Here is a 15500-nt window from a genome sequence, read left to right as displayed (position 1 = left end):
ACTATGTTTCAATAAAGCTGTCTTTAAAAAACAAATAAAAATAAGTCAAGCATGGTAGCTCACACCTGTAACCCCAGTGCTTTGGGAGGCCAAGGCGGGAGGATCACTTGAGACGAGGAGTTTAAGACCAGCCTAGGCAACAAAGTGAGACCCTGTCTCTATTTTTTTTTTTTTTTAATGTTTTGAAAAGAACATTGAAAAATAAAAGAAAAAAATGTTAAGGTACATACATTCCTTACATACAATTTATGATGCTATAGTATATACATACAAACACAAAATGACAACCATAAACTAAAATTTAATGCACGAGTGAAAAAGTCCTGCTTTTATTTCCCTTCCCTCTCCTTTTTCCCTACATTCCCATTTCACAAAGAAAATGAAAAAAAAAAAAAAAAATCAACTATACCACAGCCTAAATAAGGAGATAGAAGGGCCAATCAGAAGTAAGCCTTTGGGGGTTTGTTTCAAAATATAGACAAGCAGGAGGTAACAAAGAAGAAAAATGGTTATCTAGCAGAGAAGGAAAGTTAAAGGGTGCTAAAAAGAAAAGTTGGGTCGAGGGAGCGGGGGAATGAGAACGCTTAGAAATACATTTCTTTTCCAATAAAAATGGATTTGTATCTGAATATCTTCTACAAGTCACTTATATCATTGCCATATGTCTAGCTAGGCAATGCAGCATAAAAAAATAAATATTGTTAACATTAGGGAAGCAGCCATAAAAATGACAAATTCCCCATACAGAATGTATTATGCTGAGTCACTGCAACTCTCAGCCTCCCACCCGACATGTTTTTGAGCCACCTCTCTTTGCCACTCATTGGGATCTGTTGGGGGATATAAATCATAATATTTACCTAAGCTGGCATTTCCCTCCCAAAAAGTCCCATTACAATTTCCAGGCTTAAAAGAAGTTTCCTCCAGGTAAAATCATTTGACTAGAAACATCACAAAACCACTCATTTGTCCCCTCACAACAGAAAACTGCTGTAACGAACACATTGCTGAAAATCAAAATAATGGTCTGCATAGATAAGAAATCATTCAGAGGGCTGGTATTCAGCTCTCTAAAACATGAGAACTTAGAAAAAAAATTGCCTCAAGTCAGTAGAAGAAAAAGAGGGATGCCACGCATCGGTCCACTGCACATACTTTTCCTTCTCCAAGACCCTAGAGGACCTGCTTCTTGTTTTAGTTTGGTGCTTTGGGGCTTTGGCTGTTTTCCTCCCTCCACCTCCAACATCCCATCCAATAAGATGGCTGGGTTATTTGCAGTGAGAAGAATTCAAGGGCAAGAGCTTTTTTGGGTAAGAAAAGCTATATTCAGCTTCTCGCCATGGTGCCGTGAGTGACAGAGCTGGGGCTCCAACCCTGGCAGGCAGGCTGGCTCCAGACCTCCTGCTCTTGACCATCATACTGTATTACCTCTCATGCAGAAAGAAATAACACTTGCTTGGGCCAGAACCCTGTTGCCAAAATGGAGGTAGATAAAAACCCAGTTTTATCCCGTTTGATGTATCACCAAAATTTAGAAAAAAAAAATGGTCAATTAAATCCTAATTACCGCATTTGCCATCGCTAAAAATAACATAGGGGAAAAGAACAGCAACCCAACTTTCAAATCTCCCAAGGCATCTGCCATCTTATGATAATTCACTTTATCACATTCAGACAGAACATGTATTTTGTTAGAAGTGAAGTTATATAATAATAACATCTCATAATGTCGTTCTGTAGGCAATGTTTGTTTAAAAGTGAAATTCCATAGGATGAAGCAAGGTAATAAAATAAAAAGGCAGAAAAAGCAACACAAGACCAGGGGCAATAAGGAACCAGCTTCCGAGAATATCAAGATCCAAAAAGAAATCCTATGTACTAAATAAAAAGGGCCTCTAGTTTATTAAACAAATTCCTCCCACACAGCAAAAGAAAAGAACCATACGGAATGGAGGAAAAAAGAATGCAATTTATTGCCAAAAAGGTGGATTTCTATCCTTAGTTTTCTACCAATAACTGAGTCATCTCAGTCAATCCCTTTACCTGCACTAGCTATGAGTCTACTAAACAGTAAAATGGATTTAAAGATATCTCCTAGAGTGGCAGTACTTCTTCTGGTCAAGTTAATATGTGCAATTCATTATATGTTTATATCCCTTACCTACTCTTTCCTTCATCTGTCTAACACAGCTTTCTCAATCTCAGAATTTTGACATTTTGAATCAAATAATTATTTGTCAGGGGAGGGTGGGCTGTCCTATGTACTGCAGGATGTCAGATGCCACCAGATGCCAGGAGCACTGCAAACCAGCAATGGTGAAAATCAATAATGTCTCCAAACATGGCCAAACATCCCACTGAGGGACAAAATCATCCTCAGTTGAGAAGCACTGTTCTAATTTCTCAGCCACAGCTCCAAGTTGCTGGGGATACTGCAGTGAACAAGACTTAAAAGATGCCTATCTTCAGGGAACTTAAATTCTTATCCTAGAGTTGGGAGTAACAAGATTCATTTTTACCATAATCCTCATCTAAACCACAGTTAGTCACTATCAGTGGCAATACTGATATAAGTATACATCCCTTTATCAATTAGGAATAACAATAGTGCACATAACAGTTTAAGAAAAAATTTACAACAGTGGCTGAAAACATCTTCTTTACACAAAGCACTTGAAAATAGGTAATACATAACTATCACCCATGGATAAATTTTATATCATTAAAAAGTGGGACAACCAGACAACCCAGGCTACCTGATGGGAAACAACAGAAAGAATATACCACCACTACAATGGATCCTTTTTCTTTTTTTTTTTTTTTTTTTTTTTTTTTTTTTTTTTTTTTTTTTTGAGATGGAGTCTCGCTTTGTCTCCTAGGCTGGAGTGCAGTGGCTCGATCTTGGCTCACTGCAAGCTCCGCCTCCCGGGTTCCCACCATTCTCCTGCCTCAGCCTCCTGAGTAGCTGGGACTACAGGCGCCCATCACCATGCCCGGCTAATTTTTTTTTTTTTTTTTAGTAGAGACGGGGTTTCACCATGTTAGGCAGGATGATCTCGATCTCCTGACCTCGTGATCCGCCTGCCTCGGCCTCCCAAAGTGCTGAGATTACAGGCGTGAGCCACCGCGCCCGGCCTACAATGCATTCTTGAAATAAAGAAAATAAAACCTGACTCTAACAAAGCCCATTTGAAAAATCTTTATCTACAGGACACAGGATGGCTAAAGAAACATGTTAAATGCTATCACGAAGATATAATCAAAAATGACCCAGGTTCATCAACAAATAAATGCCAGTGGTGGAGGAAGGGAGGAAATGTAGAGATTAAAGTAGCCTTAAAACCTATCAACCAAGTTAAATGTTGGCACAGTTTAAATCCTGCTGGATTTAAACCAAATATGAAATGACTTTTTGAAGACAGTTGGTAAAAATTGAACATGGACTGAATGCTGGATATTAATTTTGTTGTGCATAATAATTATATATTTTGATTGACTTTTTAAAAATGACTTTTTGAGATAAATACTGAAGTATTTATGGGTACAGTAATATGATGTTTCAGAAAATCTTTAAAGTATTATCTTTAAAAAGTGGCAGGTAGATCCCAGCACTTTGGGAGGCTGAGGTGGGTAGATCACCTGAGGTCAGGAGACCAGCCTGGCCAACATAGCGAAACCCTGTCTCTACTAAAAATACCAAAAAATTAGCCAGACTTGGTGGCAAGTGCCTGTTATCTCAGCTACTCAGGAGGCTGAGGCAGAAGAATTGCTGGAACCTGGGAGGCGGAGATTGCAGTAAGCCAAGATCGTGCCATCGCACTCCAGCCCTGGCCAACAGCAAGACTCTGTCTCAAAACAAAAAAAACAAAAAAACAGTGGCAGGTAGGAAGATTAATGAATTAAGAAGGAGGGAATGCTGACAACTCAAGAAGGAGGATAATAGAGCCATGAGGGTTCATTACACTAAACTCTCATCTTATGTATCTGAAATTTTTCATAATTTTTTAAAAATACAAAATATGTCGTATAAGTTGATTCAAATGTATCCACCGGAACCCAAATAACTTTTACCTGAAAAACAACCCTATGTATGGTTAAAAAGAACTGGTCCTGAGGCCAGGTATGGTGGCTCACACCTGTAATCCCAGGACTTTGGGAGGCCAAGGGAGGCAGATCACTTGAGGTCAGGAGTTCGAGACCAGCCTGGTCAACACGGCGAAACCCCATCTCTACTAAAATTACAAAAATTAGCCAGGTGTGGTGGTGCAAGCCTGTAATCCCAGCTACTCAGGAGGCTGAGACACGAGAATTGCTTGAGCCTGGGAGGCAGAGGTTGCAGTGAGCCAAGATTGTGCCACTGCACTCCAGCACGGGGAAAAAGAGCAAGACTTCATCTTAAAAAAAAAAAAAAAAAGAACTGGTCCTAGGCCATTCGTTTGCAGTGGAAAATCTAAGTCCCCAACAGAACCACAGCATATAAAAATTACAGTTGTGATCTTTTTTCATTCTTTTTTTTAACTGTCTATATATACTTGTTCTTCATCTAACCCTGAGCTTATCATTAAGTTTTCTTTAAAAAAAAAAAGGACAGTGACTCATAAAAAAAATGCTACCCTCTAACTCTAGTCCTAAATATTTTCTATTATAAATAGAAAACAACTTTATCTTAAAACCTCACCAAGTAAACTTCTTTTCAAAGAGCTTTGCATTGACATGTTGTCATAAGCCTTTAAGTTCAAATCATTTAAACTTTAAAAAATCATTTCAGCATAAAATATAAAGACACAATGAATTCAATAAATAGCCTTCATTCAATCATCTGCCTCAACAAGTTGTTTCATAGGGTTTAATTCCCAAAATGTTCATCCACAAGAAACGTCTATTTTAAAACCCAAGTCTATGTCAATTTCTGTTCTGTTGCAATTTACTTAATTACTGATGTGCATCTACTAGTTACCTTTCTTTCTGGGACACTGAGACACCTGATAAATTTTCCCTTTTTAAAATAAGGCTTAATTTAACTATTGATATTTATGTACATAATTGGCATCTGTTTTATGTTACAGATCCAAATAGTCCTTTCTTCTTTCTTGCTGCTGAGAGGAGCTTACCTCAAATACTGTTTCATGGCACTTGTTATTGTCTTCACTTCCCAATCTGCAGAATTCTCCAGGTCCACCTCATTGCATGTTTTTACATCTAGTGAGCAAGCAAACAAGAAAAAAATAATTAAAACCTTGATCATTAAAGGTCCTCTTGTCTAGCTCACAAAGCTTCCATTTTTAAATGAGCAAACCACAATCCTGCGGTTTCCTAGGAAAACATTATATATACAATTTCTCTAAAATACTGTAAGTTATGTTCTATGACTAGACACTTCTGGCACTTCGGAAAATCTGTAGTAGAGATCAAAGCAAAAAATAAGAGATGGGTTGGGAGTAAGGAAGAATTAGACATAGTATATTATTTCAACATCCACAATGTAATTCATGTATAGCTATTATTATCATCGTCATCGTTAACAGTATCACTCAGTAGCCTTGGCTTATAGCAAGTGGCACTTTCAGTTGTATGCATATGGTTTGAGGTGTTTTAGGTGGCATTGTTGCCCTCATGCTGTATACTGATAGAGGCAGGAGACAGCCAACTAAGTAGGGTAGAGTCCCCAGGGAACCTCCGATCCACCCAGGTCATTGTGCACATAAGGCTTGACTAAACATGCCCACGGTGAAAATTTCGGTCTTTTAACACATGCTCAGTAAAGGAAATAAATCAATGTGGAGTGGCTCAGACTAAGGGCCCACATGCGCACTGGGGGAACAGGGTGGAGCTACTGGGAATTCCCGCCTTATGCAAAGGAGGAGCCAGATCTCTTCAATTCATGTGTGGTGGCCTTGCGTTCAATATGAGAGGTGGGAGCCCGCTGGTGGGACCCCCTCTCTTTGCTGAGTGCTCCCCTTTAGCTTAATAAGTTCCACTCTCCTCACCCTTCACTGTGTCCGCACGTCTAATTTTTCCTGGTGATGACACAAAAACCCGGATTTAGCTGAACCAAGGAGCAAAAAAATCCTGCATCATCATGACACAGAAAACCGAGGGTGGCCCCATGAACGGCAAAATGACTATCAGAATGGCAACAAACTGGTGAAAGGATGATAAACTTGGTCTCAGATTTTCAGGATTTCTGTTCATTAGACTATCTTTCTGAAATTAATATATGATCAACCAAAATAGAAAATGACTACACAGAGACTTAAAAAGTCATTTACATTTAACCTTTCACATTAACACTATAATATATACACTCATCCAGGAAATATTTATTGGAAGCCTCTGTGCAACACTCCAGACATCCATTCTAACTTAAACTAGTTTTCTTTATCCAAATAGCATGTAATGATGTGTTTCTTACAAACATCCTTTCAAATGGTAAGTCAGTTAATAGGGTTGCTTCTTTATAAAGTAAAAGAAGAAAATTCAAAACGGCTAGTAAGTTCTAAAGAAAAGGTATATGGCACCAAGAAAAAAAAAAGGAGATGGGAGAGTTAGTAAATTGAGGAAAGGAAAGCGTCAATCCTGGTAGAAATAAAATGAAAGGATGGCAGGAAAGGCAAACCTCTAAGGAGTACGGTGGCATCTTTGACTCTTAGAACTCTGGGCTGGTACACTCAGCTGTGGCATGGCGGCAGGGAGGAGTGCAGCATGGGTATCACAAAGCTGGGCTTACATGCCTCTAACAACCTGGCCCAGCCATACCACCACAAGTGAGTTCCAAACCTATCTGAACTTCAGATCTTCATCTGCACAATGGAGATAATGTAAATGCTCTCATAGAACGATTGAGAGCATCAAGGCAAATGAAGAATGTATACAGATTTCCATAAATAATTAAATGTAGCAGGTTACTGCCACTGCTGAGCCACTAAAAAGTATAAGCAAGCAGTGATGGTACCTACCCAAAGGGAGGAAGCAGGAAATGGGTTATGACGAATGATACTGAGCCAGCGATATCAATTTGCCCGGTTTTCTACACGCCTACTATGCAAAGGAGAAAATAAGAGATTCATGGAAAGGACTATTTCTCCCTCACTCCACGATGATGTCTTAACTAAGATCAAAAAAAACCTCGTTGTTTCAGGGTTTTTTTCCTCCCTTATACTGTATTTGTCTTCATACAGAAGGAAACATCTTGTTAGCATTTCCTTTTTAAAAACACTAAAAAGAAAAACCTGTCAAAATGGGACCACCACATTAAGTCACGCATGCCACTTAAAAAGTTTTAGGCTTGGGATGATGAAGGGTGGATGACAACTCAATGTTGGGCTGAAACTTTCTGAAGATAAAGTAAAACAGGAAGTGATGGTTATTTCACAGGCATAGCATCATACATATGAGGTCAATTACTCAAAGGTCTGAAGACTTTTAAAGCACTTCAACATTTCTTGATTACAGCAACTGACAGCAATATGCAGTAAACTACAACAATGGCAATTGACACTGATTACATTTTGATCAGTTCCTGCAATTCAGAACTCATTTGTTACTGAGCTTGTCAGACAAGCCACAGATATATTCAAGAAATCAAATTAAGCACCCTGATTAAAGGTGCGATCCTTTATAACTAGGACTAAATAATTCTGTTCTAAAGGCTTTGCCAACCAATTACTTCAGTAACTGAATATTCTCTCTCTCATTAAATCAATTATTTAAATCTCATTTTAACATACAAGTCAGATAACATTTTCAATCAACTTGCTACCAGCAAACCACCTTTTTAAAATCCAAGAGGTTTCTAAAGGAAATCTTTTATTTCCAGCTTTCTACCAAATTATGATTCCGTATTTTGAGAATCATATTCTTTCTATGGAAAAATAAGCCATCATTCTAAATTCATGGAATAAAAAGCAGCTGTCACATCAGAAGCAAATGACTACACAGTGTCTATGTTACTAATTCTCTCTTAAATTTTCACTGTTTTCAAATAGCTCAATCATCCCTAGCAGTCCTTTACAATCAGTGAATGCACTGGGACTAGGCAGAATTTAATAATTATTTGGGATTCAAATGTGAAAACACATTTGGAGGGTTCATTCAGAATATATGTTCTACCATAAGAAAGATAAAAACAATTTGCTTCCTTTCTGACCAAGGAAGGACACTTCATGGGTTTGTTAAAAATCTAAACTAACAAGCACAGATAAAAAGAGTTGACTTTTTATTTGGGTGAACGTTTCACACTTACGTAACCACTGGTCATTTTTTTGAAACTGAAAATCTGCAGTCCAACCTAAATGCAAAGTGCAATTTTATGCAGCTGCTAGCACCCTACTCAACACTGACTTAGGTCCAATTTTAAAGTACTTGAAAAAGCACAGTGAATGGATGAATTTTGAAAATATGTTTTATAATTTTCAGCTACGTTAGTTCATTTTCCCCAATCTATGCGACAAGGCTGTCCTACAAAGGAAACAAGGTAATGGTTTTCAAGTAAAACTCTTCTCATTTCTTGTTTTCTGTGGTTTTATGTGTGAAAATAAAGTCATCCAGCCCTTCTTGCAAATCAGATTTAGAATTAACCACTGAGCTCACCAGACCACACAAGCTACTACCACATTTTCTCACAATTTCCTCTTCTTCTGCTTTGATGTTTTAAACTAAAGTAGGGAAGAAGGAAGAATGCGTAACAATTCTACCTAGTATCAGTTCTAATCTACCATGAACTATTGTAATTGATATTTTACATTCTCACTCCATTTACTAAAAAACCATGACTCACCTAAAGACAATTCATCTGATATTTCTCCCTACCTTTCCCAACTGTGCTAAGTTTCCACTTTACAAAAACAATAACTTCTACCAAATCTGTGCGCCCTGTCTCAGAGGCTGCAAAGGGGAAGAAAAAGACAGGCATCTGCTCATATGGGCATGTTCTTTCAGCAACTTAAGAAGCTTGGTCCAGGGAAAGGCTCAGAGACTGCTGGAAATCCAGCGGATAGTTGCCTTAGGCTCCCAGAGGGGAAGACAACTAAGAATACCCTCTCATCACCGAGGAAGGCAGCTGCCTGCTCCTTTACCTGGCCTCGAGGAGAATAACTGCCTCTATTTTGACAGTTTTCTATGGTCAGTGTCATTGCTATTTCATGCCAGCTGGGAGTTAGGGGAGAAGGAAAGAAGAGGGAGAGAATAAAGAGGATAAGGAGGGAAGAAAGGGGCAGGAGAAGGAGGATGGAGAGAAGGATAATGGAAAGAAACATTTTTCTCTATTTTAAAAACACACCAGAAAAAAGAGACAAGTGAAAAAACATGCAAGAGATTAAGCATATACCCTTTTAGAAATCATTATAAACTTTTGCATGAGTATTTAAATAAGACTTAAAACACCTTAACAAACAATACAAAGTACTTTGTGTAAAAATGGCAATAAAAAATTCTAAAGTAAATAATTAGCTCTCAAAAACTACAGAGAATTGAATAAATGGCAGCTCTCCTCAAAAAATAGTACATGGCTTGGGACTGTTTCTCAAATACTTAAAAATTAAATTATTTCCCATTTCTACAAAGACAATGCATTACAAACAAAATGTTCCTTGAAAAAATTCAAATTTGGAATAAACCTATTACCTGCAGGAATAATAATAAACACTAATTGCTTTTAAAAAGCAAAGTTAAAAATTTGGCAGACCCACACAATTTTTTCCTCTTCAGGATATACATGTAACCCTCTAACAACGCAGCAAAATGGGAAAAGTTGGAGAAAAAAAATACCCCTAAGATTATGTAGACATGACTATTCAAAACTCTAAAACCCTTCTTTTGGAAGAGGCATTAAATTATTTCCATTTGAACACTCAATCAGTGTTCAATATGAAGGGGAAAACATACCAGAAAAAAGAGACAAGTCCACTCAATCAGGATAAAAGGAAAGAAATAAGGAAACATTTAATTGATTAGGAAATAGCAAGTAAATATATTTTGTCAAGGGCTAAGGTTTGTATTGATAGCATAAGGTAATAAGAAAATGGTATTAATGCTAATGAAAATCCAAAGTTTTTGACTGATAATCTTAAATTCACACTAGGAATTATTTATAGATTACTCAAAACAAATGTATATTGTGTAACCCTCTTAAATGAATGGCTTAATGAGGAGGTAACAAGTCAGTATCTGTCTCACATCAATTCTCTAACTTTCCTCTGTTTGCAGAATGATATTACTGAAAACATAAGCATTTCCCCTGCCAGCAATATGTGTAAGGTTGTGTCACACTCATGTCCTGGGCTTCTCTACTCTGAGGCTCATGAAAAGTAAAAATAGTTTTCCAGGTCATGAATTTTTTGAGGGTTTAGATATTTAAAAACACCTTGTAAGTTAAGGACTGGCTTGGGACATTTCCCATGAGCAGAGCAAACTACCACGCTGAGTTGAGCAATGCTGTACACGTAGAATTTTATGAGATGACCAACAAATTTTGAGACAGCTTAGCACTTCAAGGTGACCACAGAAAAATCCTTGTTCAAACTTTCCTTGAACAGGAACAAGATGATAATAAAAATAATGCCAGGTCCTTAGGACCAATTTACCAGCAAAATGTGCCTTTCAGTCCACATTTCCCATTCTGTTATCAACATACTCTTCCAGTTCTAATCATCATAACACCATCTTGGAAATGAAAGAAGTGTTTCTAATTTTAAAATTAAGTAAAAGCAGATGCTGTAGTCCCATTAAATTCTTCCAGCTGCTACTGAACCACTGGCAACCTGAGTCTATTTAATTTGGAGACCACTATTGGTAAAAAGGAAAATCTGACTGCCAAAATTGCACACCCAAGTTAAACCAGAGAGGCAGAAAATGAAAACAGCTTATGGAAGCGAATGTATTCTAATAAGGCTCTCCAACTGATGATGGGCAATTTCTCCTGTGGTTAATAGCTTACAAAAGATTGTTGCTTATTAAATCCTTAATTCAAATACAGGCAAACAAGCAATCCTATCCGTAGCATGGTAGTTGATTTTATTCAACTTGGCTCATGCTTCCTAAAAATGACTCTCTGCTATAATGTTTTAAGATGCAGACAGGTTGGAATGCATTCACAGCACACCTGAGGGCACTGTTAATATTGATTAATTAAAGTAAGGTATCAAATAAATTAATATGTAGCAAGATCATAATGACAGATTGGTTTGATACACAGGCCCTCTAGCCTGATGAGTTATCATCACTCTTCAAGAGGCAGCCTGTTTTGGGGTGGGGGAGAAGTGGAGTGTCTTACAGGTGGCAATGAACTGACAGCAGTGTGTAATGTAAAAGCGCTTTGTCATTCACATAATGTCTGGGGTAATGAAATGAATTCACTTTCTGGCTTCCTCTACTCTGCGATGCCAAAGAACACTGTGTTATCAGCACAGATGGAGCATGCATGGTTCTGGAGGAGAGCCTGGTGTGAACTACAAACAAGCCACTGTGAATACCAATGAATCCCTGAGAATCAGACCCTTGCTGTCAAATGACAGTTTTGGAAGCTCCATAAAAATGAGCGAGTCCCAGTGGTCTTGTCCAACCAAATGTACTGTCACAATTCTGGACAGGCTATTTGGAAGCCATGCAAATCATAGAGGCCTGACTGCCACTTCCCTGTGAGAAGCAAGCACAGGAAGATAGTCAACCAGAGGGTGCATTCTTTTTTCTTTCATTTCTTAATAAGAGGTAACAGACAATCTATGCTGATGCAAATACTAATCTACTTCTGTGGGTCAATTGTCTCTGCTCGGCAGAAAACTCCTCTAGAAAGTAGAGGAATGGAATGACAAGTATTCTCTACATTACTACGAGATATTAAGCTGTGAAGTCAATGAACATACACAAATAACACATGGAAAAATGATTAGAAAAGAGGCATACCCATTAACATACTCAGAAGTCTCTGGACCTTTGAACTCACCCCCACAACTCTGTACAATCCTTGGTCATTTATACCTATGGGAAGAAACAAACTATTAGCAAAATAAAAGACTATCATATTTTAAAAACCATCAAACAGTTGCATTCAAAATCTTTGCTAACTAACATTAGCAGCATTCCTGTTAACTATAAAAATAACCTTTGAAAAAAGCAAGTGTTTAACAACTTGTTTTACTAGCTTTTTATCTGTGAGTTGTGGTTAAAAAAATAATCTCAGCAAACAATGTTCCATGTGGACAAAAATGAAATGCCTCAATGTTAATAAGTTAGTTAAGTATCATGGATACATTGAAATGAATACCAATCCAATTTGTAAAGATGCACTAAAACTTTTATGTTTATTGTATTTACTTATTTACATTTTTCTTCAAAAGTTTTAGCCTTTTAAAAATATGGTGATGAGTAGTACACAGAAAGAAATCATTGTTTGGATGATTCTTGAAAACCATGGAAATTCGTTCAAAACTAAAGCAAAACTGTAATTTTTTTTTAAAGTTGTTATATGTCCTGTCCAGTGAGGAGCTGCGAAACTTCAAATCAATATCACCACAAAGTATACTGCAAAATGAACCAAATCAATGCATCCTCTCTCTCTACAGAGATCTGAAAACAAATTGTCCCTGAAAACAAGAGACATATAAAAGAAAATGTATTGTCAAACATAATTTGGTATGCTGAACAAATATCCTTATCATTTGCATTCTGATCTGAACAAATCAATGACGAAAAGACATTTTTGACGCAATTAGCAAACTGAGTGGCATTAAGGGTAAGAAAATCTCCATTTGTTTAAAGTTGCATCCTGAAAGGGGTGAAAGTAACCTTACATTTGCTTTAAGAGGGAAAAAGGGATAGATGAAACAACTGTGGCAAAATCTTGATAATTATTGAATCTGGATGAGAATATGGGAATTCATTGTACCAATCTCTCTACTTTTTTATGCTTGAAAATTTTCATAATAATGACTTCCAAAAAAATGTGACTTATATTTACTTCTCAAATGAGTTGCAGCTTTCTGGCTGTGTGTTTATTTTCTCTGCTACGAATGTTAAAGGTAACAAGAACACAACTGGCTGACAGGCAGATGATACCTCTAATCCCCAAAGTTTCCAAAACAGAATAACACAACAAAAGGCCATGGAATTTGCCCACGAGGGTTTACTTTCTTTTCACCTCCCTGCTCGGAGTGATGAAAAGAATACTAGTCAGAGTCTAAAGAATTGGATTCAAGTCAGTTCAGTCACTCAGGAGGAAGACAGGAAACCTCTCGGAGCCTCTATGCTGTATCTGAGATGAAGGACTGCATCCTATACCCTATGTTATGCTGGGAGGGAAATGAGATGATACTAACACGTGTCCTACAGATTGTAACTCACAGCGCACACACAAAAGCATTCATTCTTCCTTGTAAAGTTTTGTTCCCTCTTTTTCTCTTTGCTTTTTTAAAAATTATAGTTACATATACTATTTTTTTTAACTTTTAAGTTCAGGGGTACATGTACAGGTTTGCTACATAGATAATAAACCTGTGTCATGGCATTTGTTGTACAGACTATTTCATCACCCAGGTACTAAGCCTAGTACTCATTAATTATTCTTCCTAATCCCCTCCCTCTTCCCACCCTCCACCCTCCCACAGGCCCCAGTATGTGTTGTTCTCCTCTATGTGTCCATGAGTTCTCATCATTTAGCTCCCACTTGTAAGTGAGAACATGCAGTGTTTGGTTTTCTATTCCTGCATTACTTTGCTAAGGATAATGGCCTCCAGCTCCATCCATGTCCCAGCAAAGGACATGATCTTCGTTCCTTTTTAGGGCTGCATAGTAGTCCATGGTACATTATGTACCACATTTTGTTTCTTTTGGAGATGGAGTTTCACTCTTGTTGCCCAGGCTGGAGTACAATGGAGCAATCTCGGCTCACTGCAACCTTCGCCTCACAGGTTCAAGTGATTCTCCTGCCTCAGCCTCCCAAGTAGCTGGGATTACAGGCATGTGCCACCACGCCCAGCTAATTTTGTATTTTTAGTAGAGATGGGGTTTCACCATGTTGGTCAGGCTCATCTTGAACTTCTGATCTCCGGTGGTCCGCCTGCCTCCGCCTCCCAAAGTGCTGAGATTAGAGGCATGAGCCAATACGCCTGACCCCACGTTTTCTTTATCCAGTCTATCACTGATGGGCATTTAGGCTGATTCCATGTCTTTGCTGTTGTGAGTAGGGTTGCAATGAATATACATGTGCATGTGTGTGTATAATAGGACAATTTACATTACTGGGTATATACCCAAAGGAATAAATCCTCTTTGCTTTTTATTCCTTATTTTTTAAGTTTTGCAAATGTCCTATTTTTCCTTCTGTTATAGGCTGAATTGTATCCCCCCAAATTCATCTGTTGACGTCCTAATCCTCAGTACTTCCAAATGTGACTGTATTTAGAAATAAGGTCTTGAAAAAAAAGTAATTCAATTAAAATGAGGTCACCAGGGTAGGCACAAATCCACCATGACTGGAGGCCTTTTAAGAAGAGATGAGGACACAGACATGTACAGAGGCGGACCATGAGAAGACACAGGGAGAAGACAGCCATCCCCATGCCAGAGAGAGGCCTCAGAAGAAATCAACCCTGCTGATAGCTTAATATTGGACTTGTAGCCCCCAGAACTGTGAGACAATTGATTTCTATTGTTTATTCAGCAGCCCCCATCCCCAACCTTTTTGGCACCACAGCCCGGTTTCATGGAAGACAATTTTTCCACTGATTGGGGTGGGGGGGATGGTTTCAGAATGATTCAAGAGGATTACATTTATTATTAGACTCTCATAAGGAGCACACAACCTAGATCGCTCACATGTGCAGTTCACAATAGGGTTTGCACTCCTATAACAATCTAATGTCGCCACTGATCTGACAGGAGGCGGAGCTCAGGCCATAAGGCTCGCCCGCTGCTCACCTCCTGTTTGAGGTCTGGTTCCTAATAGGCCACGGTCTGGGAACCGGGGAGCCCTGGTTTAAGTCACCCAGCCTGTGATACTTTATCATGGCAGCCCAAGCAAGCTAATAATTACTCGCTATCTCATTAGAGCTTAAAGAACCAGAAGAGCAAAGGCTAGCCCTTAGTCTACCTAAGTCTACTCAGAACGCTAAGGAGTCACAGCAGCAGAGACACACCTTCCTGAGGGGGAGCACTCAGTGACTACAAGGGAGGAAAAGGAGGTCACACAGCCCTGTTGGAAAAAAGAAAAGAAAGTTGCCAAGAAACACAAAAATCAGAGACCTTTTGAGCCTGATACAGGAAAAAAGATTGAGCCTCATTCCTTCCTTCTTTTTGGAAGCCAGAAGGGCATGTCGAGATAGTTTAAAATACCAAAGGGTTTCAGTACTACTCTAGTTAAGAAACCTTAAAAAGTTTGACCTCAGTGGTAGAAGCCAAAAGAGCAAATCATACTCTGCATTCAAGCAAACATGCCTCTGTGAAAAGGGCCTGAATTATATGGAGAGATGAAATAAGAATGTCACTTCGGCAATAATCATCACTCTGTG

The 15500-nt window shown here is 38.4% G+C and overlaps 1 protein-coding gene across 4 annotated transcripts in view; it reads right to left on the bottom strand.

The window, feature by feature from the left end:
- Positions 1-15500, bottom strand: part of ARHGAP10 (Rho GTPase activating protein 10) — a 336765-nt gene that overhangs the window by 121481 nt on the left and 199784 nt on the right. For all 4 annotated transcript variants that reach the window (XM_002815196.5, XM_009240367.4, XM_054554568.1 and 1 more), the window contains 2 exons: positions 11899-11973; positions 5112-5199 (listed from right to left, as the gene is read on the bottom strand). In XM_002815196.5, the coding sequence (XP_002815242.2) occupies positions 5112-5199; positions 11899-11973 (163 nt within the window). The remainder of the gene's footprint in view (positions 1-5111; positions 5200-11898; positions 11974-15500) is intronic.

This window comes from Pongo abelii, chromosome 3 (genome assembly GCF_028885655.2).
Source record: "Pongo abelii isolate AG06213 chromosome 3, NHGRI_mPonAbe1-v2.0_pri, whole genome shotgun sequence".
Taxonomy (NCBI): domain Eukaryota; kingdom Metazoa; phylum Chordata; class Mammalia; order Primates; family Hominidae; genus Pongo; species Pongo abelii.
The sequence above is the reverse complement of the archived record's forward strand: the minus strand, read 5'-3'. Positions and strand labels throughout refer to the sequence as shown.